This window comes from Pseudophryne corroboree (assembly GCF_028390025.1).
Source record: "Pseudophryne corroboree isolate aPseCor3 chromosome 3 unlocalized genomic scaffold, aPseCor3.hap2 SUPER_3_unloc_16, whole genome shotgun sequence".
NCBI lineage: Eukaryota > Metazoa > Chordata > Amphibia > Anura > Myobatrachidae > Pseudophryne > Pseudophryne corroboree.
Genome location: NW_026967504.1, coordinates 825,475 through 852,634, shown reverse-complemented (window position 1 = coordinate 852,634; position 27,160 = coordinate 825,475). Strand labels below are relative to the sequence as shown.

The following is a 27,160-nucleotide window of genomic DNA, read 5'->3' as shown; positions in this document are numbered from 1 at the left end:
AGGACACCACAGGCTGCTCCCCCTGTATAATAATAATAATATCAGGACACCATAGGCTGCTCCCCCTGTATAATAATAATAACAGGACACCACAGGCTGCTCCCCCTGTATAGTAAGACGCCATTACCTGATCTCCACGGACACTGGGAGGCTGCACAAGTCGATAAAAACTCACTTCCTGCATGTGGAACGCACAGTCCGGAAGTAAGGTGGAACGCACAGGCAGGAAGTAGGGTATGATTGGCAACGGCTGCTACCTGGTTACTGGCCCCTCCCCTCCTCCACCCCGCCCAAAGCCCAGCACTCTGTAATGACTATTAACATACATGTCCTCAGTGCAAGAGGCCGGCGGCCATTTTCGTGTAGACCAGTCCGGCAGCAGCAATAGGTTCCCTGGCCCGTGTAGTGACGTCAGGAGCGGCGGCCATTTTCCCCTGGTCTGAGCTCCGCCTTCCTTCTATCATTCCCACAAGGCAGCAGGAGCAGAGAGCAGCCATTGCTGTGTCTGGCAGCAGGTAATGATATTATTATTATTATTCTATAGGCTGAGCAGCTCTGGTGTCAGGTTCTGTACTACAGGGGGAGCAGCCTCTGGTGCCTTGTTATAGTGCAGCTGGAGCAGCCTCTGGTGCTGCATTATCCCTGTACAGGTGGCTGACACTCTAGTGTCCTATTACTGTAATACAGGTGGCGCAGACCCCGCCATTACCGTAATACAGGTGGAGCAGACCCCGCCGTTACCGTAATACAGGAGGTGCAGACCCCGCCGTTACCGTAATACAGGTGACGCAGACCCCGCCGTTACCGTAATACATGTGGTGCAGACCCCGCCGTTACTGTAATACAGGGCTCAGACCCCGCCGTTACCGTAATTCTATACACGGGACATTACAGGTGTTGTGGCATTGTGCTGTACAGGGGGAGCGGCCTGTGTTGTCATAGTATACAGGGGGAGCAGCCTGTGTTGTCATAATATACAGGGGTAGTATCCTGTGCTGTCATAGTATACAGGAGGAGCAGCCTGTGTTGTCATAATATACAGGGAGAGTGGCCTGTGTTGTCATAATATACAGGGGTAGTATCCTGTGCTGTCATAGTATACAGGAGGAGCAGCCTGTGTTGTCATAATATACAGGGGTAGCATCCTGTGCTGTCATAATATACGGGGTAGCATCTTGTGTTGTCATAGTATACAGGGGGAGTGGCCTGTGTAGTCATAATATACAGGGGTAACAACTTGTGTTGTCATAGTATACAGGAGGAGCAGCCTGTGTTGCAATAATGTACAGGGGCAGCATCCTGTGTTGTCATAATAGACAGGAGGAGCAGCCTGTGGTGTCCTGTTGTTGTTGTTGTTGTTGTTGTTGTTATTATTATAATACGGGAGGATCAGCCTGTGGTGTCCTGTTATTATTATACAGGAGGAGCAGCCTGTGGTGTGCTATTATTAAACAGGGGGAGCAGCCATTGGTGTCCTATTATTATTTTCTCTGACGTCCTAGTGGATGCTGGGACTTCCGTAAGGACCATGGGGATAGCGGCTCCGCAGGAGACTGGGCACAAAGTAAAAGCTTTAGTACTACCTGGTGTGCACTGGCTCCTCCCCCTATGACCCTCCTCCAAGCCTCAGTTAAGATTTTGTGCCCGGCCGAGAAGGGTGCAGGCTAGGTGGCTCTCCTGAGCTGCTTGGAAGTAAAAGTATTTTTAGGTTTTTTATGTTCAGTGAGTCCTGCTGGCAACAGGCTCACTGCATCGAGGGACTAAGGGGAGAAGAAGCGAACTCACCTGCGTGCAGAGTGGATTGGGCTTCTTGGCTACTGGACATTAGCTCCAGAGGGACGATCACAGGCCCAGCTTGGATGGGTCCCGGAGCCGCACCGCCGGCCCCCTTACAGAGCCAGAAGAGCGAAGAGGTCCGGAGATAAGCGGCGGCAGAAGACTTTCCTGTCTTCAGATAAGGTAGCGCACAGCACCGCAGCTGTGCGCCATTGCTCTCAGCACACTTCACACTCCGGTCACTGAGGATGCAGGGCGCTGGGGGGGCAGCGCCCTGAGACGCAATACAGATCATTTAAAACCTTATATGGCTAAAATAAAATGCATCACATATAGCTCCTGGGCTATATGGATGCATTTAACCCCTGCCAGTTCCAGAAAAAAGCGGGAGATAAGGCCGCCGTGAAGGGGGCGGAGCCTATCTCCTCAGCACACAAGCGCCATTTTCTTTCACAGCTCCGCTGGAAGGACGGCTCCCTGACTCTCCCCTGCAGACTGTACTACAGAAACAGGGTAAAACAAGAGAGGGGGGGCACTATTGGCAGCTAATATATATATACAGCAGCTATTAAGGGAGTAACACTTATATAAGGTTATCCCTGAACATATATAGCGCTCTGGTGTGTGCTGGCATACTCTCCCTCTGTCTCCCCAAAGGGCTAGTGGGGTCCTGTCCTCTATCAGAGCCATTCCCTGTGTGTGTGCTGGGTGTCAGTACGTTGTGTCGACATGTATGAAGAGGAAAATGATGTGGAAGCAGAGCAGTTGCCTGGGTTAGTGATGTCACCCCCTAGGGAGTCGACACCTGACTGGATGATTGTGTTTAAAGAATTACGTGACAATGTCAGCACTTTGCAGAAAACTGTTGACGACATGAGACAGCCGGCAAATCAGTTAGTGCCTGTCCAGGCGTCTCAGACACCGTCAGGGGCGCTAAAACGCACGTTACCTCAGTTGGTCGACACAGACCCTGACACGGATACTGAATCCAGTGTCGACGGTGAGGAGACGAACGTAATGTCCAGTAGGGCCACACGTTACATGATCACGGCAATGAAGGAGGCATTGAATATTTCTGACACTACAAGTACCACAAAGAAGGGTATTATGTGGGGTGTGAAAAAACTACCAGTAGTTTTTCCTGAATCAGATGAATTGAATGAGGTGTGTGATGAAGCGTGGGTTTCCCCCGATAAAAAACTGCTGATTTCTAACAAATTATTGGCACTGTACCCTTTCCCGCCAGAGGTAAGGGCACGTTGGGAAACACCCCCTAGGGTAGATAAGGCGCTCACACGCTTATCAAAACAGGTGGCGTTACCGTCTCCTGATACGGCCGCCCTCAAGGAACCAGCTGATAGAAGGCTGGAGAATATCCTGAAATGTATTTACACACATACTGGTGTTATACTGCGACCAGCAATCGCCTCAGCCTGGATGTGCAGTGCTGGGGTAGTGTGGTCGGACTCCCTGACTGAAAATATTGATACCCTGGATAGGGACAGTATTTTATTGACTATAGAGCATTTAAAAGATGCATTACTATATATGCGAGATGCACAGAGGGATATTTGCACCCTGGCATCAAGAGTAAGTGCGATGTCCATCTCTGCCAGAAGAAGTTTGTGGACACGACAGTGGTCAGGTGATGCTGATTCCAAACGGCATATGGAAGTATTGCCGTTTAAAGGGGAGGAGTTATTTGGGGTCAGTCTATCAGACCTGGTGGCCACGGCAACGGCTGGGAAATCTACCTTTTTACCCCAGGTCACCTCTCAGCAGAAAAAGACACCGTCTTTTCAAACTCAGTCCTTTCGTTCCCATAAGAACAAGCGGGCGAAAGGCCACTCCTTTCTGACTCGCGGAAGAGGAAGGGGAAAAAGACTGCACCAGGCTGCTTCTTCCCAGGAGCAGAAGCCCCCCCCCCCGCTTCTGCCAAGTCTTCAGCATGACGCTGGGGCTTTACAAGCGGACTCAGGCACGGTGGGGGCCCGTCTCAAGAATTTCACCGCGCAGTGGGCTCACTCGCAAGTGGACCCCTGGATCCTGCAGGTAGTATCACAGGGGTACAAGTTGGAATTCGAGACGTCTCCTCCTCGAAGATTCCTGAAGTCTGCTCTACCAACGTCTCCCTCCGACAGGGAGGCTGTATTGGAAGCTATTCACAAGCTGTACTCCCAGCAGGTGATAATCAGGGTACCCCTCCTACAACAAGGAAAGGGGTATTATTCCACGCTGTTTGTGGTACTGAAGCCGGACGGCTCGGTGAGACCGATTTTAAATCTAAAATCCTTGAACACTTACATAAAAAGGTTCAAATTCAAGATGGAGTCACTCAGAGCAGTGATAGCGAACCTGGAAGAAGGGGACTATATGGTGTCTCTGGACATAAAAGATGCTTATCTTCACGTCCCAATTTACCCTTCTCACCAAGGGTACCTCAGGTTTGTGGTACAAAACTGTCATTATCAGTTTCAGACGCTGCCGTTTGGATTGTCCACGGCACCCCGGGTCTTTACCAAGGTAATGGCCGAAATGATGAGTCTTCTTCGAAGAAAAGGCATCTTAATTATCCCTTACTTGGACGATCTCCTGATAAGGGCAAGGTCCAGGGAACAGTTGGAGTTCGGAGTAACACTGTCTCAGGCAGTATTACGTCAGCACGGGTGGATTCTAAATATTCCAAAATCACAGCTGATTCCAACAACACGTCTACTGTTCCTGGGGATGATTCTGGACACAGTTCAGAAAAAGGTGTTTCTCCCGGAGGAGAAGGCCAGGGAGTTATCCGAGCTAGTCAGGAACCTCCTAAAACCAGGCCAGGTGTCAGTGCATCAGTGCACAAGAGTCCTGGGAAAAATGGTGGCTTCGTACGAAGCAATTCCATTCGGAAGATTCCATGCAAGAACGTTTCAGTGGGATCTGCTGGACAAATTGTCCGGATCGCATCTTCAGATGCATCAGCGGATTACCCTATCTCCAAGGACAAGGGTGTCTCTCCTGTGGTGGTTACAGAGTGCTCATCTTCTAGAGGGCCGCAGATTCGGCATTCAAGATTGGATGCTGGTGACCACGGATGCCAGCCTGAGAGGCTGGGGAGCAGTCACACAGGGAAAAAATTTTCCAAGGCTTGTGGTCAAGCATGGAAACGTCTCTCCACATAAATATCCTGGAACTGAGGGCCATTTACAATGCCCTAAGTCAAGCAAGGCCTCTGCTTCAGGGACAGTCGGTATTGATCCAATCGGACAACATCACGGCAGTCGCCCACGTCAACAGACAGGGCGGCACAAGAAGCAGGAGGGCAATGGCAGAAGCTGCAAGGATTCTCCGATGGGCGGAAAATCATGTGGTAGCACTGTCAGCAGTGTTCATTCCGGGAGTGGACAACTGGGAAGCAGACTTCCTCAGCAGACACGACCTCCACCCGGGGGAGTGGGGACTTCACCCAGAAGTTTTCCAACTGATCGTAAACCGTTGGGAAAAACCAAAGGTGGACATGATGGCGTCCCGTCTCAACAAAAAACTGGACAGATATTGCGCAAGGTCAAGGGACCCTCAGGCAATAGCGGTGGACGCTCTGGTAACACCGTGGGTGTACCAGTCGGTGTATGTGTTCCCTCCTCTGCCTCTCATTCCAAAAGTACTGAGAATCATGAGAAGGAGAGGAGTAAGAACTATACTCGTGGCTCCGGATTGGCCAAGAAGAACTTGGTACCCGGAAATGCAAGAGATGCTCACGGAGGATCCGTGGCCTCTACCTCTAAGAAAGGACCTGCTTCAGCAGGGACCTTGTCTGTTCCAAGACTTACCGCGGCTGCGTTTGACGGCATGGCGGTTGAACGCCGGATCCTAAAGGAAAAAGGCATTCCAGATGAAGTCATCCCTACCCTGATTAAGGCCAGGAAGGATGTAACTGCTAAACATTATCACCGCATTTGGCGAAAATATGTTGCGTGGTGTGAGGCCAAGAAGGCCCCCACAGAAGAATTTCAACTGGGTCGTTTCTTACATTTCCTGCAAGCAGGACTGTCTATGGGCCTAAAATTAGGATCCATTAAGGTTCAAATTTCGGCCCTGTCGATCTTCTTCCAGAAAGAACTGGCTTCAGTGCCTGAAGTTCAGACATTTGTCAAAGGAGTACTGCATATACAGCCTCCTTTTGTGCCACCAGTGGCACCTTGGGATCTCAATGTGGTCTTGGGGTTCCTAAAATCACATTGGTTTGAACCACTTACCACTGTGGACTTGAAATATCTCACATGGAAGGTGGTAATGCTGTTAGCGCTGGCTTCAGCCAGGCGGGTTTCAGAATTGGCGGCTTTATCGTATAAAAGCCCTTACCTAATTTTTCATTCAGATAGGGCAGAATTGAGGACTCGCCCTCAATTTCTCCCAAAGGTGGTTTCAGGTTTTCACATGAACCAACCTATTGTGGTGCCTGCGGCTACTAGGGACTTGGAGGACTCCAAGTTACTGGACGTAGTCAGGGCCCTGAAAATATATGTTTCCAGGACGGCTGGAGTCAGAAAATCTGACTCGCTGTTTATTCTGTATGCACCCAACAAACTGGGTGCTCCTGCTTCAAAGCAGACGATTGCTCGTTGGATTTGTAGTACAATTCAGCTTGCACATTCTGTGGCAGGCCTGCCACAGCCAAAATCTGTAAATGCCCACTCCACAAGGAAGGTGGGCTCATCCTGGGCGGCTGCCCGAGGAGTCTCGGCTTTACAACTTTGCCGAGCTGCTACTTGGTCAGGGGCAAACACGTTTGCTAAATTCTACAAATTTGATACCCTGGCTGAGGAGGACCTGGAGTTCTCTCATTCGGTGCTGCAGAGTCATCCGCACTCTCCCGCCCGTTTGGGAGCTTTGGTATTATCCCCATGGTCCTTACGGAAGTCCCAGCATCCACTAGGACGTCAGAGAAAATAAGAATTTACTTACCGATAATTCTATTTCTCGTAGTCCGTAGTGGATGCTGGGCGCCCATCCCTAGTGCGGATTGTCTGCAATACTTGTACATAGTTATTGTTACAAAAATCGGGTTATTATTGTTGTGAGCCATCTTTTCAGAGGCTCCTAAGTTTATCATACTGTTAACTGGGTTCAGATCACAAGTTGTACGGTGTGATTGGTGTGGCTGGTATGAGTCTTACCCGGGATTCATTAATCCTTCCTTATTGTGTACGCTCGTCCGGGCACAGTATCCTAACTGAGGCTTGGAGGAGGGTCATAGGGGGAGGAGCCAGTGCACACCAGGTAGTACTAAAGCTTTTACTTTGTGCCCAGTCTCCTGCGGAGCCGCTATCCCCATGGTCCTTACGGAAGTCCCAGCATCCACTACGGACTACGAGAAATAGAATTATCGGTAAGTAAATTCTTCTTATTATTATTATTATTATACAGTAGGAGCAGCCTGTAGTGTCCTGGTATTATACAGGAGGAGCAGCCTGGGGTGTCCTGTTGTTGTTGTTGTTATTATTATAATACGGGAGGATCAGCCTGTGGTGTCCTGTTATTATTATACAGGAGGAGCAGCCTATGGTGTACTATTATTAAACAGGGGGAGCGGCCAGTGGTGTCCTATTATTATTATTATTATTATTATTATTATACAGGGGGAGCAGCCTGTGGTGTCCTGTTATTATACAGTAGGAGCAGCCTGTAGTGTCCTGGTATTATACAGGAGGAGCAGCCTGTGGTGTCCTGTTATTATTATACAGTGGCATTATTATTATTATTATTATTATTTTCTCATACGTCCTAGAGGATGCTGGGGTCACCATTAGTACCATGGGGTATAGACGGGATCCGCAGGAGACATGGGCACTTTAAGACTTTGGGTGTGAACTGGCTCCTCCCTCTATGCCCCTCCTCCAGACTCCAGTTTTAGAATTGTGCCCAGTGAGACTGGACGCACTACAGGGAGCTCTACTGAGTTTCCCGGAAAAACTTATGTTAGGTTTTTTATTTTCAGGGAGGACTGCTGGCAATAGTCTCCCTGCATCGTGGGACTGAGGTGAGAGAAGCAGACCTACTTCTGTGAGTTCAATGGCTCTGCTTCTGGCTGACAGGACGCCATTAGCTCCTGAGGGTCTGATCGCTAGGTACGCCTAGATGCTCGTTCCCAGAGCCGGCCGTCACCCCCTTTACAGAGCCAGAAGTCAGAAGACAGGTGAGTAGAAGAAGATCAAGAAGACCTCAGTGACGGCATTCTGAGGTACAGCACAGCGATCGCACGCTGCGTGCCATGCTCCCACACACACAGCAGCACTACAGGGTGCAGGGGGGGGGGGGGGGGGGGCAGGGGGTGCCCTGGGCAGCAGAAAGGCCTCAAAATAAACTAGCAAAAGGGGACATAAGTGCCTAGGTACTGTCCTAACCCCCGCCAGTATAAATATATATTTAAAAAAAGCGGGACTGAACCGCGCCATTAAGGGGTGGAGCTTCGTCTTCACAGCTCGCTCAGCGCCATTTTCCTCTACACAGGCTGCAGAGACGCTGGTCCTTCCTCACACTCCTGAATAAGTATCAGGGTGCAAAATGGAGGGGGGGCACAGAAATATTGGTGCAATATATGTATATATATCTATTTAATATAAAGCGCTGCAGGTCTGGGGCATTCTTTAGTGTTTCAGAACCGGTGATTTGGCGCTGGGTTGTGAGCTGGCAAATCTCTGTGTCTCTCTGACAGACTCTACTGTGGGTCTGTCCCCTATATGTCCGATGTGTCTGTGGGTGTTTGGTGCACGTGTGTCGACATGTCTGAGGCTGAAGGCTCTTCCCTGGAGGAGGCTGTATTAGGGACACAAACGGCTGCGTGGGTGACCCTGTCGGCACCGCCAACTCCTGATTGGGTAAATGTGTTCCTCTTATTAGTAAGAGGCTAGATAAGTCTGAGTCTCAGACCCAGGCATGGAAGAAATCTGTGGGGGATATGTTATTCCAAAGTCAGGTCCCCTCAGGGTCACAAAAACGTACGTTGGCCCAGTTGGCAGACACTGATACCGACACAGACACTGATTCCAGTGTTGACTATAGCGATTCCAGGTTAGACCCAAAATTGGCAAAAAGCATTCAGTACATGATTGTGGTGGTTAAAGATGTATTACATATCACGGAGGACCTGGCTGTCCCTGATAAAAGGGTCTGTATGTATAAACAAAGGAAACCTGAGATATCGTTTCATCCCTCTCATGAACTGAACACGCTATTTGAAAAAGTTTGGGACGGTCCTGACAAAAAGTTTCAGATTCCCAAAAGAATTATGGCAGCTTATCCGTTTCCCTCGACGGATAGTGAAAAGTGGGAGTCACCCCCCACTGTGGACAAGGTCTTGTCTCATTTGTCTGAAAAGGTGGCTCTCCCGTCACCTGACACGGCGGCCCATAAGGATCCTGAGGATCGTAAACAAGAAACTACATTGAAGTCCATTTATGTGACCACGGTTACACTACTCCGACCTGTCATTGAGTCTGCGTGGGTAAGTAGTGCTATCGAAAAGTGGGCAGATAATTTGTCATCTGATATAGATACCCTAGATAGGGATAGTATCCTCTTGACACTGGGTTATATCAAGGACGCTGCAGCATACCTTAAGGAAGCTGCGAGAGATATTGGTCTTTTGGTATCAAAGGCCAATGCCATGGCTGTCTCAGCTAGGCGTGCGTTGTGGATTCACCAATGGAATGCTGATGCTGACTCCAAGAAAAATACGGAATCTCTACCATATAAAAGTAAGGCCTTATTTGGAGACGGCCTTGATGATTTGGAGTCTAGGCTACCGCGGGTAATTCATTCTTTTTACCTTATGTTCCTCCACAACAAAAGAAAACGTACCATTATCAGATGCAATCCTTTCGGCCCAATAAATTCAGAAATGGCCGAGGTTCTTCCTTCCTTGCTACTAGAGGAAGGGGAAGAGGTAAACGATCTCCAGCCTTGTCAGGCTCCCAGGAGCAGAAGTCCTCCCAGGCTTCTGCCAATTCCACCGCATGACGTCGTGGCTCCTATGCGGGAGTCCGCACTGGTGGGGGCCCGTCTCAAATTTTTAAGTCAGTATTGGGTTCGTTCGAACCTAGACCCTTGGATTTTACAAATAGTATCCCAAGGGTACTAGCTGGAGTTTTAAGACGTCCCCCCTCGCCGTTTTTTCAAATCGGCCTTACCAGCTTTTCTTCCGGACAGGGAGGTAATTTGTGACGCAATACAAAAATTGTGTCAAAATCAAGTTATCATTAAGGTTCCCCAGTCACAACAGGGAGAAGGTTTTTATTCGAGGATGTTTGTGGTCCCGAAGCCGGACGTCTCGGTCAGACCATCCTATAACATGAAATCTCTGAATTTCTACCTAATGAGATTCAAATTCAAGATGTCTCACCGAGCAGTGATCACCGAGCAGTGATCTCCAGCTTGGAGGAAGGAGATTTTATGGTGTCGGTGGACATAAAAGATGCCTACTTACATGTTCCCATTTATCCTCCACACCAGGCTTACCTGAGATTTGCAATTCAGGAGTGTCATTACCAATTTCAAACGTTGCCGTTTGATCCATCCACGGCTCCGAGGATTTTCACCAAATTAATGGCAGAGATGATTGTTCTCCTTCGCAAGCAAGGAGTCACAATTATCCCATACCTGAACGATCTCCTGATAAAGGCGAGATCCAGGGACCAGTTGGTCCGGAACGTTGCACTCTCCATGACAGTTCTTCAACAACATGGTTGGCTCCTAAACTTGCCAAAATCACAGTTGATTCCGACGATGCGGTTGTCATTTTTGGGAATGATATTGGACACAGAACTACAGAGAGTCTTTCTTCCTGTGGAAAAGGCTTTGGAACTTCAGAGTCTGGTCAAACAAATTCTGAAACCACCAAGAGTGTCAATCCATCAATGCATTCGGTTGCTGGGGAAGAGGGTTGTGGCCTACGAGGCCATTCAGTTTGGCAGGTTACATGCTAGAGTGTTCCAGCGCGACCTCTTGAACAAGTGGTCCGGGTCCCATCTACACATGCACCAGAAGATAATCCTGTCGTCCAAGACGAGGGTATCACTTCTGTGGTGGCTGCACAGCTCTCACCTCCTAGAGAGGCACAGGTTCGGGATACAGGACTGGATCCTAGTGACCACGGATGCAAGCCTCCGAGGCTGGGGGGCAGTCACCATGGGAGAAAACTTCCAAGTAAGATGGTTAAGTCAGGAGACTTGTCTCCACATAAATGTTCTGGAGCTAAGGGAAATTTACAACGGCCTCCTACAAGTGGAACATCTTCTTCGAGATCTACCTGTACTGATCCAGTCAGACAATGTAACAGCAGTAGCGTACATAAACCGTCAGGGCGGAACGAAAAGCAGAGCGGCGATGGCAGAAGCCACAAGGATTTTTCGCTGGGCGGAAAAGCATACAAGCACTCTGTCAGCAATCTTCATTCCAGGAGTGGACATCTGGGAAGCAGACTTCCTCAGCAGACACGATCTCCATCCAGGAGAGTGGGGCCTCCACCAAGAAGTCTTCGCAGAGGTGACAGGTCATTGGGGAACTCCTCAAGTAGACATGATGGCTTCTCGTCTCAACAAGAAGCTTCAGAGATATTGTCCCATGTCAAGGGACCCTCAAGCGATTGCAGTGGATGCACTCGTGACACCGTGGGTGTTTCAGTCGGTGTATGTATTGCCTTCACTTCCTCTCATTCCAAAAGTTCTAAAGATCATAAGAAGAACAAAGATCCGAGCGATCCTCATAGTTCCAGACTGGCCAAGGAGGGCTTGGTATCCAGATCTTCAGGACTTACTCATCGGAGATCCCTGGCCTCTGTGCGTGTATTAGGACTTACCGCGGCTACGTTTGACGGCGTGGCAGTTGAACGCAAAATCCTAGCATGTAAGGTTATTCTCAGTGAAGTCATTCCCACACTTATTCAGGCCAGAAAAGGGGTAACGTCTATACATTACCACCATATTTGGAGAAAATATGTGTCTTGGTGTGAATCCAAGAAGGCTCCTACGGAAGAGTTTCAGCTAGGAAGGTTTCCCCATTTTCTACAAGCAGGTGTGGATGCGGGCTGAATCAAGGTTCAGATTTCAGCCTTATCGATTTTCTTTCAGAAACAATTGGCCTCCCTTCCAGAAGTTCAGACTTTCCTGAAGGGCGTATTGCACATCCAACCTCCACTGGCACCATGGGATCTTAATGTGGTGTTGCAGTTCCTTCAATCACATTGGTTTGAACCTTTATGGAAGGTGGTGTTGAAATTCCTCACTTGGAAAGTGGTCATCCTGTTGGCCTTGGCATCTGCAAGGTGGGTGTCTGAGTTGGCGGCCTTGTCTCACAAGAGCCCTTATTTGATCTTCCATGAAGATAGAGCTGAATTGAGGACACGTCAGCAATTTTTCCCAAAGGTGGTTTCCTCTTTCCACATAACCAACCTATCGTGGTACCTGTGGCTACTGATGCCTTTGTTGATTCAAAATCTCTGGATGTGGTCAGAGCTTTAAAGATTTGTCACCAGAACGGCTCACTTCAGAAAAACAGAAGCTCTATTTGTCCTGTATGCTCCCAACAAGGTTGGGTGTCCTGCTTTCAAGCATGCCATTGCGCGCTGTATCTGTAACACGATTCAGCAGGCCCATTCCACTGCTAGATTGCCATTACCGGTATCAGTGAAGGCCCATTCCACTAGGAAGGTGGGCTCATCCTGGGTGGCTGCCCCGGGGGTCTCGGCATTGCAACTTTGCCGAGCAGCTACTTGGTCGGGGCCAAACACTTTTGCACAGTTCTATAAGTTTGACACCTTGGCCGATGGAGACCTTAAGTTTGGTCAATCGGTGCTGCAGAGTCGTCCGCACTCTCCCATCCGTTCTAGAGCTTTGGTATAATCCCATGGTTCTAATGGTGACCCCAGCATCCTCTAGGACGTATGAGAAAATAGGATTTTAATACTTACCGGTAAATCCTTTTCTCTTAGTCCGTGGAGGATGCTTGGCGCCCGTCCCAGTGCGTACTGTATCTGCAGTTAATAATTATGGTTACACATATGCTGTGTTACGTTTCTTAAGGGGGGAACCTGGATTGCACATCCTATTACTAAAGATATCAAGAGGTGCTATCATGCTGAGGCTTCTACTACTATGCTGGGGAAGAGAGATGCAGATGCACACTCTTAGCACTAAGAACACTGATAATAAAAATAATTTAAATAAACCCTCACAATTAACATGGAGTATAATTTAAGTTCTTAGCACACATTTGCGCAAATATGCGGGCCCATGTACCGCGGCCAGGTGACTTCATCACATGGGTCCCTAACATCCCTAATACTATCACATTCTATAAATTTATACAGGACTTACCTCTAAATAGGGCCTTATCAATGTGTGATCTGAGATGCAGGAACCCAGCCAATTAAAACACCTGAGGGTGAATGGGAGGAGTGCCAATACCAGAGGAAGGAAGCCGGCCTTCCAGTGTACAATATATACACAAATATAGTGGAAAAAGGGGGGAACCTGGATTGCACATCCTATTACTAAAGATATCAAGAGGTGCTATCATGCTGAGGCTTCTACTACTATGCTGGGGGAAGAGAGATGCAGATGCACACTCTTAGCACTAAGAACACTGATAATAAAAATAATTTAAATAAACCCTTACAATTAACATGGGTGGTCATTCCGAGTTATTCGCTCACAAGCTGCTTTTAGCAACTTTGCACTAGCTAAGCCGCCGCCTACTGGGAGTGAATCTTAGAATAGTAGAATTGTGAACGAAAGATTCTCAAAATTGCGAATAGACACTTCTCAGCAGTTTCTGAGTAGCTCCAGACTTACTCGGCATCTGCGATCAGTTCAGTGCTTGTCGTTCCTGGTTTGACGTCACAAACACACCCAGCGTTCGCCCAGACACTTCTCCGTTTCTCCAGCCACTCACGCGTTTTTCCCAGAAACGGTAGCGTTTTTCCGCACACACCCATAAAACGGCCTGTTTCCGCCCAGAAACACCCACTTCCTGTCAATCACACTCCAATCACCAGAACGAAGAAAATACCTCGTAATACCGTGAGTAAAATACCAAACTTGTTAGCAAATTTACTTTTCGCAGTCGCAGTGCTGACATTGCGCATGCGCACTAAGCGGAAAATCGCTGCGATGCGAAGAAATTTACAGAGCGAACAACTCGGAATGACCACCATGGAGTATAATTGAAGTTCTTAGCACACATTTGCGCAAATATGCGGGCCCATGTACCGCGGCCAGGTGACTTCATCACATGGGTCCCTAACATCCCTAATATTATCACATTCTATAAATTTATACAGGACTTACCTCTAAATAGGGCCTTATCAATGTGTGATCTGAGATGCAGGAACCCAGCCAATTAAAACACCTGAGGGTGAATGGGAGGAGTGCCAATCCAGAGGAAGGAAGCCGGCCTTCCAGTGTACAATATATACACAAATATAGTGGAAAAAGGGGGGAACCTGGATTGCACATCCTATTAATAAAGTGTGCATCTGCATCTCTCTTCCCCCAGCATAGTGTTACGTTTCTTGTCAGCCTGTTGCTGCAATTGTTCATGCCGTTGGCCTGTGTTCTGTTGAATGCCATGTTCTGCGGTATGGTTGAGGTGTGAGCTGGTATGGATCTCACCTTAGTTTAACAATAAATCCTTTCTTCGAAATGTCCGTCTCCCTGGGCACAGTTCCTATAATGGGAATCTGGAGGAGGGGCATAGAGGGAGGAGCCAGTTCACACCCTTTCAAAGTCTTAAAGTGCCCATATCTCCTGCGGATCCCGTATATACCCCATGGTTCTAATGATGACCCCAGCATCCTCTACGGACTAAGAGAAAAGGATTTACCTGTAGGTATTAAAATCCTATTATACAGGGGGAGTAGCCTGTGGTGTGCAGTTGTTGTTATTATTTTTATACAGGGGATCAGCCTGTGGCATCCTGTTGTTGTTGTTGCTGTTATTGTTATTCTTATTATTATTATTATTATACAGGAGGAGCAGCCTATGTTGTCCTATTATTAATATTATAAAGAAGGAGTAGCTAGTGGTGTCCACTTATTATTATTATTATTATTATTATGCAGGAGCAGCAGCCTGTGGTGTCCTGTCATTATTATTATACAGGGGAAGCAGGCTGTGGTGTCCTGTTATTGTTATACAGAAGGTAGTAGCCTGTTGTGTTCTATTATTATTATTTTTTTGCAGAGGGAGCAGCCTGTGGTGTCATTTTATTATAACTATAAATGGAGAGCTGAATGGGGTGTCCTGTTGTTATTATTATAATACGGGGGAGCAGGTTTTTGTGTATGGTTATTATTATACAGGGACAGCAGCTTGTGGTGTCTTAATAATAATAATAATAATAATAATAATATTATTATACATTTGGAGTGGTGGTGATGTCACAGTGATGTCACTTATATCTATAGTAATAATACAGGGACATGACTGGGGAGGTGAGGGGGATCTGGGAGCGTCTCAGTGACATCACTTATATCTATAGTAATAATACAGGAATATGACTGGGAGGTGAGGGGATCTGAGAATGTCACAGTGACATCAATTACATCTATAGTTATAATACAGGGACATGACTGGGGGTGAGGGTGATCTGGGAGCATCACATTTACATCACTTTTAACTATAGTGATAATACAGGGATGTGACTGGGGAGGTGAGGGGATCTGTGAGCTTCACAGTGACACCACTTATATCTATAGTAATAATACAAGGACACGAATGTGGAGGTGAGGAGGTCTGGGAGAGACACAGTAACATCACTTATATCTATAGTGATAATACAGGGACATGACTGGGGAGGTGAGGGGATGCGGGAATGTCACAGTTACATCACATATTTATTATAATAATAATACAGGGACATGACTGGGAAGGTGAGTACATCTGGGAATGTCACAGTGACATCAATTACATCTATAGTAATAATACAGGGACATGACTGGGGAGGTGAGGGGATTTGAGAATGTCAGTGTGACATCAATTACATCTATAGTAATAATACAGGGACATGACTGGGGAGGTGAGGGGGATCTTGGAGCATCTCAGTGACATCACTTATATCTATAGTAATAATACAGGGACATGACTGGGAGGTGAGGGGATCTGAGAATGTCACAGTAACATCAATTACATCTATAGTAATAATACAGGGACATGACTGGGGGTGAGGGTGATCTGGGAGCATCACATTTACATCACTTTTAACTATAGTGATAATACAGGGATGTGACTGGGGAGGTGAGGGGATCTGGGAGCTTCACAGTGACGCCACTTATATCTATAGTAATAATACAGGGACATGACTGCGGAGGTGAGGGGATATTGGAATGTCACTATGACATTACTTATATCTATAATAATAATACAGGGACATGACTGGGGAGTTGAGGAGATCTGGGAGTATTTACAGTGATATTGATGTCTCCCCCATTTAGCAGGATTACACCATAGTGAAGAAGACATTCGGTGAGCATGAGAACCCCAGCAACCATCCTCGTGTTGCAGGTGGACTAAGCAGGACCTAGAGCCCCATCACGGTGCCTCCACCTCACTTACTGACTCACTGATACATAAGAGACACAATGACCAGAAGATCCTGGAACTCACCAACAAGATCATTCAGCTGCTGACTGTAGAGGTGACTGCTGGGAATGGGGCATTATACAGTAACACCAGGGGACGTGTCTGGGTGATGACTGGAGAGGTGACTGCTGGGAATGGGACATTATACAGTAACACCAGGGAATGTGTCTGGGTGATGACCGGAGAGGTGACTGCTGGGAATGGGACATTATACAGTAACACCAGGGGTACGTGTCTGGGTGATGACTGGAGAGGTGACTGCTGGGAATGGGACATTATACAGTAACACCAGGGAATGTGTCTGGGTGATGACTGGAGAGGTGACTGCTGGGAATGGGACATTATACAGTAACACCAGGGAATGTGTCTGGGTGATGACCGGAGAGGTGACTGCTGGGAATGGGACATTATACAGTAACACCAGGGGGACGTGTCTGGGTGATGACTGGAGAGGTGACTGCTGGGAATGGGACATTATACAGTAACACCAGGGGACGTGTCTGGGTGATGACTGTAGAGGTGACTGCTGGGAATGGGGCATTATACAGTAACACCAGGGGACGTGTCTGGGTGATGACTGGAGAGGTGACTGCTGGGAATGGGACATTATACAGTAACACCAGGGGTACGTGTCTGGGTGATGACTGGAGAGGTGACTGCTGGGAATGGGACATTATACAGTAACACCAGGGAATGTGTCTGGGTGATGACTGGAGAGGTGACTGCTGGGAATGGGACATTATACAGTAACACCAGGGAATGTGTCTGGGTGATGACCGGAGAGGTGACTGCTGGGAATGGGACATTATACAGTAACACCAGGGGGACGTGTCTGGGTGATGACTGGAGAGGTGACTGCTGGGAATGGGACATTATACAGTAACACCAGGGGACGTGTCTGGGTGATGACTGTAGAGGTGACTGCTGGGAATGGGGCATTATACAGTAACACCAGGGGACGTGTCTGGGTGATGACTGGAGAGGTGACTGCTGGGAATGGGACATTATACAGTAACACCAGGGAATGTGTCTGGGTGATGACCGGAGAGGTGACTGCTGGGAATGGGACATTATACAGTAACAGCAGGGGGACGTGTCTGGGTGATGACTGGAGAGGTGACTGCTGGGAATGGGACATTATACAGTAACACCAGGGGAAGTGTCTGGGTGATGACTGGAGAGGTGACTGCTGGGAATGGGACATTATACAGTAACACCAGGGGGACGTGTCTGGGTGATGACTGGAGAGGTGACTGCTGGGAATGGGACATTATACAGTAACACCAGGGGATGTGTCTAGTTGATGACTGGAGAGGTGACTGCCGTGAATGGGACATTATACAGTAACACCAGGGGATGTGTCTGGGTGATGACTGGAGAGGTGACTGCTGGGAATGGGGCATTATACAGTAACACCAGGGGGCGTGTCTGGGTGATGACTGGAGAGGTGACTGCTGGGAATGGGGCATTATACAGTAACACCAGGGGGCGTGTCTGGGTGATGACTGGAGAGGTGACTGCTGGGAATGGGGCATTATACAGTAACACCAGGGGATGTGTCTGGGTGGTGACTGGAGAGGTGACTGCTGGGAATGGGGCATTATACAGTAACACAGGGGGATGTGTCTGGGTGATGACTGTATCACTGTGTGTGTCAGGTTCCTATAAGGTGTCAGGATGCCACTGTCTATGTCTCCATGCAGGAGGGGGAGTATATAGAGGAACACAGGGGTCTGTACAAGGACGTGATGATGGAGAATCACCAGCCCCTAACATCACTTGGTAAGAGGAGACTGTCATGTATTGTACAGGGGAGAGCAGGTATGGGGGCCCCTATATACTCACATCACCTGATAATCACATATATACACTGTACTCAGTCACTGTGTGTCTCCTACAGATGGGCCCAGTAACAGAGATACCCCAGAGAGATGTCCCCGTCCTCTGTATTCCCAGGATTGTACAGAGGAGAATCACAGGATCCCACAGGAGGATCAGGTAGGTGGGATTTAGGGTCTCACCAATATACCAAAGTGACTGTCACTATATGATCTGTAGAGGAGCTGTGTGTCTTATACACTGATATTATACTGTTTCACCTCAGTTTAATCTGTTTGCAAATGTCATTATAGTACATGACTGATATGAAGGCAGAAGATATAGAGGGAGAAGAAGAGACGTATGTGACTGATATGAAGACAGAAGAAATAGAGGGAGAAGAAGAGACGTATGTGACTGATATAAAGGCAGAAGATATAAAGGGAGAAGAAGAGACGTATGTGACTGATATGAAGGCAGAAGATACAGAGGGAGAAGAAGAGACGTATGTGACTGATATAAAGGCAGAAGATACAGAGGGAGAAGAAGAGACGTATGTGACTGATATAAAGGCAGAAGATATAGAGGGAGAAGAAGAGACGTATGTGACTGATATGAAGGCAGAAGATACAGAGGGAGAAGAAGAGACGTATGTGACTGATATAAAGGCAGAAGATATAGAGGGAGAAGAAGAGACGTATGTGAGGGGTGATCAGCAGTGTAAGGAGGAGGAGATCCCTACAGATATCAGCACAGGTGAGTAATAAACACTTATTACAGAAAAGAGTCACATATTCTCCTTGCTCAATCACTACAGCAATCTCTCATCCTACAGCCTCTTCTGTCAGTACAAACTAATGAGGAAAATGTATTTTCCCAGTGGTGGAGTCAGGAGCCATCAGCCCCTATTATACTCCTGCTCTCCCCCTCACATCATGTCACTGTGTGTTACCAGCCCAGAGATCTGACCAGTCTCCTCCACACACTCTCTGGTGTATCTCATACATCAGGAGCCATCAGCCCCTATTATACTCCTGCTCTCCCCCTCACATCATGTCACTGTGTGTTACCAGCCCAGATATCTGACCAGTCTCCACCCCACACTCTCTGGTGTATCTCATACATCAGGAGACATCAGCCTCTATTATCCTCCTGCTCTCCCCCTCACATCATGTCACTGTGTGTTACCAGCCCAAAAATCTGACCAGTCTCCTCCCTACACTCTCTGGTGTATCTCATACATCAGGAGACATCAGCCTCTATTATCCTCCTGCTCTCCCCCTCACATCATGTCACTGTGTGTTACCAGCCCAGAAATCTGACCAGTCTCCTCCCTACACTCTCTGGTGTATCTCATACATCAGGAGACATCAGCCCCTATTATACTCCTGCTCTCCTCCTCACATCATGTCACTGTGTTACCAGCCCAGAGATCTGACCAGTCTCCTCCCCACACTCTCTGGTGTATCTCATACATCAGGAGCCATCAACCCCTATTATACTCCTGCTCTCCCCCTCACATCATTTCACTGTGTGTTACCAGCCCAGAGATCTGACCAGTCTCCTCCCCACTCTCTCTGGTGTATCTCATACATCAGGATTCATCAGCCTCTATTATCCTCCTGCTCTCCCCCTCACATCATGTCACTGTGTGTTACCAGCCCAGAGATCTGACCAGTCTCCTCCCCACACTCTCTGGTGTATCTCATACATCAGGAGCCATCAGCCCCTATTATACTCCTGCTGTCACCCTCACATCATGTCACTGTGTGTTACCAGCCCAGAGATTTGAGCAGTCTCCTCCCCACACTCTCTGGTGTATCTCATACATCAGGAGCCATCAGCCCCTATTATACTCCTGCTCTCCCCTCACATCATGCCACTGACCAGCCCAGAGATCTGACCAGTCTCCTCCCCACACTCTCTGGTATATCTCATACATCAGGAGCCATCAGCCCCTATTATACTGCTGCTCTTCCCCTCACATCATGTCACTGTGTTACCTGCCCAGAGATCTGACCAGTCTCCTTACCACACTCTCTGGTGTATCTCATACATCAGTAGCCATCTGCCCCTATTATACTCCTGCTCTCCCCCTCACGTCATGTCACTGTATGTTACCAGCCCAGAGTTCTGACCAGTCTCCTCCCCACTCTCTCTGGTGTATCTCATACATCAGGAGCCATCAGCCCCTATTATACTCCGGCTCTCCCCCTCACATCATGTCACTGTGTGTTACCAGCGCAGAGATCTGACCAGTCTCCTCCCCACACTTTCTGTTGTATCTCATACATCAGGAGCCATCAGCCCCTATTATACTCCTACTCTCCCCCTCACATCATGTCACTGTGTGTTACCAGTCCAGAGATCTGAGCAGTCTCTTCCCCACACTCACTGGTGTATCTCATACATCAGGAGCCATCAGGCCCTATTATACTTCTGCTCTCCCCCTCACATCATGTCACTGTGTGTTACCAGCCCAGAGATCTGACCAGTTTCCACCCCACACTCTCTGGTGTATCTCATACATCAGGAGCCATCAGCCCCTATTATACTCCTGCTCTCCCCCTCACATCATGTCACTGTGTCACAAGCCGAGAGATCTGACCAGTCTCCTCCCCACACTCTCTGGTGTATCTCATACATCATGAGCCATCAGCCCCTATTATACTCCTGCTCTCCCCCTCACATCATGTCACTGTGTCACAAGCCGAGAGATCTGACCAGTCTCCTCCCCACACTCTCTGGTGTATCTCATACATCAGGAGCCATCAGCCCCTATTATACTCCTGCTCTCCCCCTCACATCATGTCAGTGTGTGTTACCAGCCCAGAGATCTGACCAGTCTCCTCCCCACACTCTCTGGTGTATCTCATACATCAGGAGACATCGGCCTCTATTATACTCCTGCTCTCCCCCTCACATCATGTCACTGTGTGTTACCAGCCCAGAGATTTATTTTTCTCTGACGTCCTAGTGGATGCTGGGACTCCGTAAGGACCATGGGGATATAGCGGCTCCGCAGGAGACAGGGCACAATAATAAATGCTTTAGGATCAGGTGGTGTGCACTGGCTCCTCCCCCTATGACCCTCCTCCAAGCCTCAGTTAGATTCTTGTGCCCGGCCGAGAAGGGTGCAAGCTAGGTGGCTCTCCTGAGCTGCTTAGAATAAAAGTTAATTTAGTTTTTTTTTATTTTCAGTGAGTCCTGCTGGCAACAGGCTCACTGCTACGAGGGACTTAGGGGAGAGAAGTAAACTCACCTGCGTGCAGGATGGATTTGCTTCTTAGGCTACTGGACACCATTAGCTCCAGAGGGATCGAACACAGGCCCAGCCATGGAGTCCGGTCCCGGAGCCGCGCCGCCGACCCCCCTTGCAGATGCCGAAGTTGAAGAGGTCCAGAGGTCCAGAAACAGGCGGCAGAAGACTTTCAGTCTTCATAAGGTAGCGCACAGCACTGCAGCTGTGCGCCATTGTTGTCAGCACACTTCATACCAGCGGTCACTGAGGGTGCAGGGCGCTGGGGGGGGGCGCCCTGGGCAGCAATGTATTATACCTTTTTTTATGGCTAATATACATCACATATAGCCCTTGAGGCTATATGGATGTATTTAACCCCTGCCAGATCTCACAAACTCCGGGAGAAGAGCCCGCCGTTTTAGGGGGCGGGGCCTATTCTCCTCAGCACACGGCGCCATTTTCCTGCTCAGCTCTGCTGTGAGGAAGGCTCCCAGGATCTCCCCTGCACTGCACTACAGAAACAGGGTTAAAACAGAGAGGGGGGGCACTTATTTGGCGATATGATTACATATGTGAAAATGCTATAAGGGAAAACACTTGTATAAGGGGTTGTCCCTGTATAATTATAGCGTTTTTGGTGTGTGCTGGCAAACTCTCCCTCTGTCTCCCCAAAGGGCTAGTGGGGTCCTGTCCTCTATCAGAGCATTCCCTGTGTGTGTGCTGTGTGTCGGTACGTGTGTGTCGACATGTAGGAGGACGATGTTGGTGAGGAGGCGGAGCAAATTGCCTGTATTGGTGATGTCACTCTCTAGGGAGTCGACACCGGAATGGATGGCTTATTTAGGAATTACGTGATAATGTCAACACGCTGCAAGGTCGGTTGACGACATGAGACGGCCGGCAAACAAATTAGTACCTGTCCAGGCATCTCAGACACCGTCAGGGGCTTGTAAAAACGCCCATTTACCTCAGTTGGTCGACACAGACACGGACACTGACTCCAGTGTCGACGGTGAAGAAACAAACGTATTTTCCTTTAGGGCCACACGTTACATGTTAAGGGCAATAAAGGAGGTGTTACATATTTCTGATACTACAAGTACCACAAATAAGGGTATTATGTAGGGTGGGAATAAACTACTTGTAGTTTTTCCGGAATCAGATAAATTAAAGTGTGTGATGATACGTGGGTTTCCTCCGATAGAAAATTATTGGCGGTATACCCTTTCCCGCCAGAAGTGAGGGCGAGTTGGGAAACACACCTTAGGGTGGATAAGGCGCTCACACGCTTATAAAAACAAGTGGCGTTACCGTCTCCAGATACGGCCGCCCTCAAGGAGCCAGCTGATAGGAAGCTGAAAAATATCCTAAAAAGTATATACACATACTGGTGTTATACTACGACCAGCAATCGCCTCAGCCTGGATGTGCAGCGCTGGGGGGGCTTGGTCGGATTTCCTGACTGAAAATATTGATACCCTTGACAGGGACAATATATTATTGACTATAGAGCATTTAAAGGATGCATTTCTATATATGCGAGATGCACAGAGGGATATTTGTACTCTGGCATCAAGAGTAAGTGCGCTGTCCATTTCTGCCAGAAGAAGTTTATGGACACGACAGTGGTCAGGTGATGCAGATTCCAGACGGCACATGGAAGTATTGCCGTATAAAGGGGCGGTCCATCGGACCTGGTGGCCATGGCAACAAATCCACTTTTGTTACCCCAAGTCACATCTCAGCAGAAAAGGACACAGTCTTTTCAGTCTCAGTCCTTTCGTCCCCATAAAGGCAGGCGGGCAAAAGGCCAGTCATATCTGCCCAGGGGTAGAGGAAAGGGAAGAAGACTGCAGCAGGCAGCCCATTCCCAGGAACAGAAGCCCTCCACAGCTTCTGCCAAGTCCGCAGCATGACGCTGGGGCCATACAAGCGGACTCAGGTGCGGTGGGGGGTCATCTCAAGAGTTTCAGCACGCAGTGGGCTCACTCGCAAGTGGACTCCTGGATCCTACACGTAGTATCCCAGGTGTACATTGGAAATTCGAGACGTCTCCCCCTCACAAGTTCCTGAAGTCTGCTTTACCAACGTCTCCCTCCGACAGGGAGGCAGTATTGGAAAAAATTCACAGGCTGTATTCCCAGCAGGTGATAATCAAAGTACCCCTCCTACAACAAGGGAAGGGGTATTATTCCACACTATATTGTGGTACTGAAGCCAGACGGCTCCGTGAGATCTGAAAGATTTGAACACTTACATACAAGGGTTCAAATCAAGATGGAGTCACTCAGAGCAGTGATAGCGAACCAGGACGATATGGTGTCACTGGATATCAGGGACGCTTACCTACATGTCCAAATTTTGCCCTTCTCACCAAGGGTATCTCAGGTTCGTGGTACAGAACTGTCACTATCAGTTCAGACGCTGCCGTTTGGATTGTCCACGGCACCCCGGGTCTTTACCAAGGTAATGGCCGAAATGATGATTCTTCTTAAAAGAAATATGGACGCTTTCCTGATAAGGGCAAGGTCCAGAGAACAGTTGGCGGTCGGAGTAGCACTATCTCAAGTAGTTCTACGACAGCACGAGTGAATTCTAAATATTCCAAAATCCCAGCTTTTTCCGACGACACGTCTAATGTTCCTAGGGATGATTCTGGACACAGTCCAGAAAAGGATGTTTTCTCCCGGAGAAGAAAGCCAGGGAGTTATCCGAGCTAGTCAGGAACCTCCTAAAACCAGGAAAAGTATCAGTGCATCATTGCACAAGGGTCCTGTGAAAAATGGTGGTTTCTTACAAAGCGATCCCATTCGGTAGATTTCACGCAAGAACCTTTCAGCGGGATCTGCTGGGAAAATGGTCTGGATCGCATCTTCAGATGCATCAGTGGATAACCCTGTCTCCAAGGACAAGGGTGTTTCTTCTGCGGTGGCTGCAGAGTGCTCATCTATGAAAGGGCCGCAGATTCGGCATTCAGGACTGGGTCCTGGTGACCACGGATGCCAGCCTGAGTGGCTGGGGAGCAGTCACACAAGGAAAAAACTTCCAGGAAGTGTGATCAAGTCTGGAGACTTCTCTCCACATAAATATACTGGAGCTAAGGGCAATTTACAAGGCTCTAAGCTTAGCAAGACCTCTGCTTCAAGGTCAGCCGGTATTGATCCAGTGGGACAACATCACGGCAGTCGCCCACGTAAACAGACAGGGCGGCACAAGAAGCAGGAGGGAAATGGCAGGAACTGCAAGGATTCTTCGCTGGGCGAAAAATCATGTGATAACACTCTCAGCAGTGTTAATTCCGGGAGTGGAAAACTGGGAAGCAGACTTCCTCAGCAGGCATGACCTCCACCCGGGAGAGTGGGGACTTCAGCGGGAAGTCTTCCACATGATTGTAAACCGTTGGGAAAAACCAAAGGTGGACATGATGGCGTCCCGCCTGAACAAAAAAACTAGACAGATATTGCGCCAGGTCAAGGGACCCTCAGGCAGTAGCGGTGGACGCTCTGGTAACACTGTGGGTGTACCAGTCAGGGTATGTGTTCCCTCCTATGCATCTCATACCAAAAGTACTGAGAATCATAAGAAGGAGATGAGTAAGAACGATACTCGTGGTTCCGGATGGGTCAAGAAGGACTTGGTACCAGGAACTTCAAGAGATGCTCACGGAAGAACCGTGGCCTCTACCTTTAAGAAAGGACCTGCTCCAGCAGGGGCCTTGTCTGTTCCAAGACTTACCGCGGCTGCGTTTGACGGCATGGCAGTTGAACGCCGGATCCTGAAAGGGCATTCCTGATGAAGTCATCCCTACCCTGGTCGAAGCCAGGAAGGATGTAACCGAAAAACATTTTCACCGCATTTGGCGAAAATATGTTGCGTGGTGTGAGGCCAAGAAGGTCCCTACAGAGGAATTCCAACTGGGTCGTTTCCTACATTTCCTGAAAACAGGACTGTCTATGGGCCTAAAATTAGGGTCCATTAAGGTTCAAATTTCGACCCTGTCGAATTTCTTCCAGAAAGAACTGGCTTCAGTGCCTGAAGTTCAGACGTTTGGAAAAGGGGTACTGCATATACAGCCTCTTTTTGTGCCCCCAGTGGCACCTTGGGATCTCAATGTTGTTTTGAGTTTCCTAAAGTCACATTGGTTTGATCCACTCACCATGTGGACTTAAAATATTCACATGGAAGGTGACGATGCTGTTAGCCCTGGCTTCAGCCAGGCGTTTGTCAGAATTGGCGGCTTTATCATATAAAAGCCCTTACTTAATTTTTCATTCTGACAAGGCAGAATTGAGGACTCGTCCTCAATTTCTCCTTAAGGTGTTTTCTGATTTTCACATGAACCAACCTATTGTGGTACCTGCGGCTACTAGGGACTTGGAGGACTCCAAGTTACTTGACGTTGTCAGGGCCCTGAAAATATATGTTTCCAGGACGACTGGAGTCAGAAAATCTGACTCGCTGTTTAGCCTGTATGCACCCAACAAGCTGGGTGCTCCTGCTTCTAAGCAGACGATTGCTCGCTGGATTTGTAATACAATTCAGTTTACACATTCTGTGGCAAGCCTGCCACAGCCAAAATTATGTAAAAGCCCATTCCACAAGGAAGTGGGCTCATCTTGGGCGACTGCCTGAGGGGTCTCGGCTTTACAACTTTGCTGAGCAGTTACTTGGTCAGGGGCAAACACGTTTGCTAAATTCTACAAATTTGATACCCTGGCTGAGGAGGACATGGAGTCTCTCATTCGGTGCTGCAGGGTCATCCGCACTCTCCCGCCCGTTTGGGAGCTTTGGTATAATCCCCATGGTCCTTACGGAGTCCCAGCATCCACTAGGACGTCAGAGAAAATAAGATTTTACTTACCGATAAATCTATTTCTCGTAGTCCGTAGTGGATGCTGGGCGCCCATCCCAAGTGCGGATTGTCTGCAATACTTGTACATAGTTATTGTTACAAAAATCGGGTTATTCTTGTTGTGAGCCATCTTTTCAGAGGCTCCTTTGTTGTTATCATACTGTTAACTGGGTTCAGATCACAGGTTGTACGGTGTGATTGGTGTGGCTGGTATGAGTCTTACCCGGGATTCAAAATCCTTCCTTATTATGCACGCTCGTCCGGGCACAGTATCCTAACTGAGGCTTGGAGGAGGGTCATAGGGGGAGGAGCCAGTGCACACCACCTGATCCTAAAGCTTTTATTATTGTGCCCTGTCTCCTGCGGAGCCGCTATATCCCCATGGTCCTTACGGAGTCCCAGCATCCACTACGGACTACGAGAAATAGATTTATCGGTAAGTAAAATCTTGTTATTAACAGTTTCTAATATTGCGCAGCATATTCCGTTGCGCTTTACAATTAGGACAACAGTAATAGAACAAAACTGGGTAAAAACAGACAGACATAGAGGTAGGAAGGCCCTGGTCGCAAGCTTACAATCTGACCAGTCTCCTCCCCACACTCTCTGGTGTATCTCATACATCAGGAGCCATCAGCCCCTATTATACTCCTGCTCTCCCCCTCACATCATGTCACTGTGTCACAAGCCGAGAGATCTGACCAGTCTCCTCCCCACACTCTCTGGTGTATCTCATACATCATGAGCCATCAGCCCCTATTATACTCCTGCTCTCCCCCTCACATCATGTCACTGTGTGTTACCAGCCCAGAGATCTGACCAGTCTCCTCCCCACACTCTCTGGTGTATCTCATA

The 27,160-nt window shown here is 48.4% G+C and overlaps 1 protein-coding gene across 2 annotated transcripts in view; it reads left to right on the top strand.

Moving 5' to 3' along the window:
- Window positions 1-388: 388 nt before the first annotated feature.
- The window catches only part of LOC134983499 (oocyte zinc finger protein XlCOF7.1-like), a 50,457-nt gene continuing 23,685 nt past the window's right edge, over window positions 389-27,160 (top strand). For both annotated transcript variants that reach the window (XM_063949164.1, XM_063949163.1), the window contains exons 1-5: window positions 389-515; window positions 16,247-16,449; window positions 18,098-18,176; window positions 18,295-18,392; window positions 18,527-18,968. In XM_063949164.1, the coding sequence (XP_063805234.1) occupies window positions 18,143-18,176; window positions 18,295-18,392; window positions 18,527-18,968 (574 nt within the window). In that variant the 5' untranslated portion in view covers window positions 389-515; window positions 16,247-16,449; window positions 18,098-18,142. The remainder of the gene's footprint in view (window positions 516-16,246; window positions 16,450-18,097; window positions 18,177-18,294; window positions 18,393-18,526; window positions 18,969-27,160) is intronic.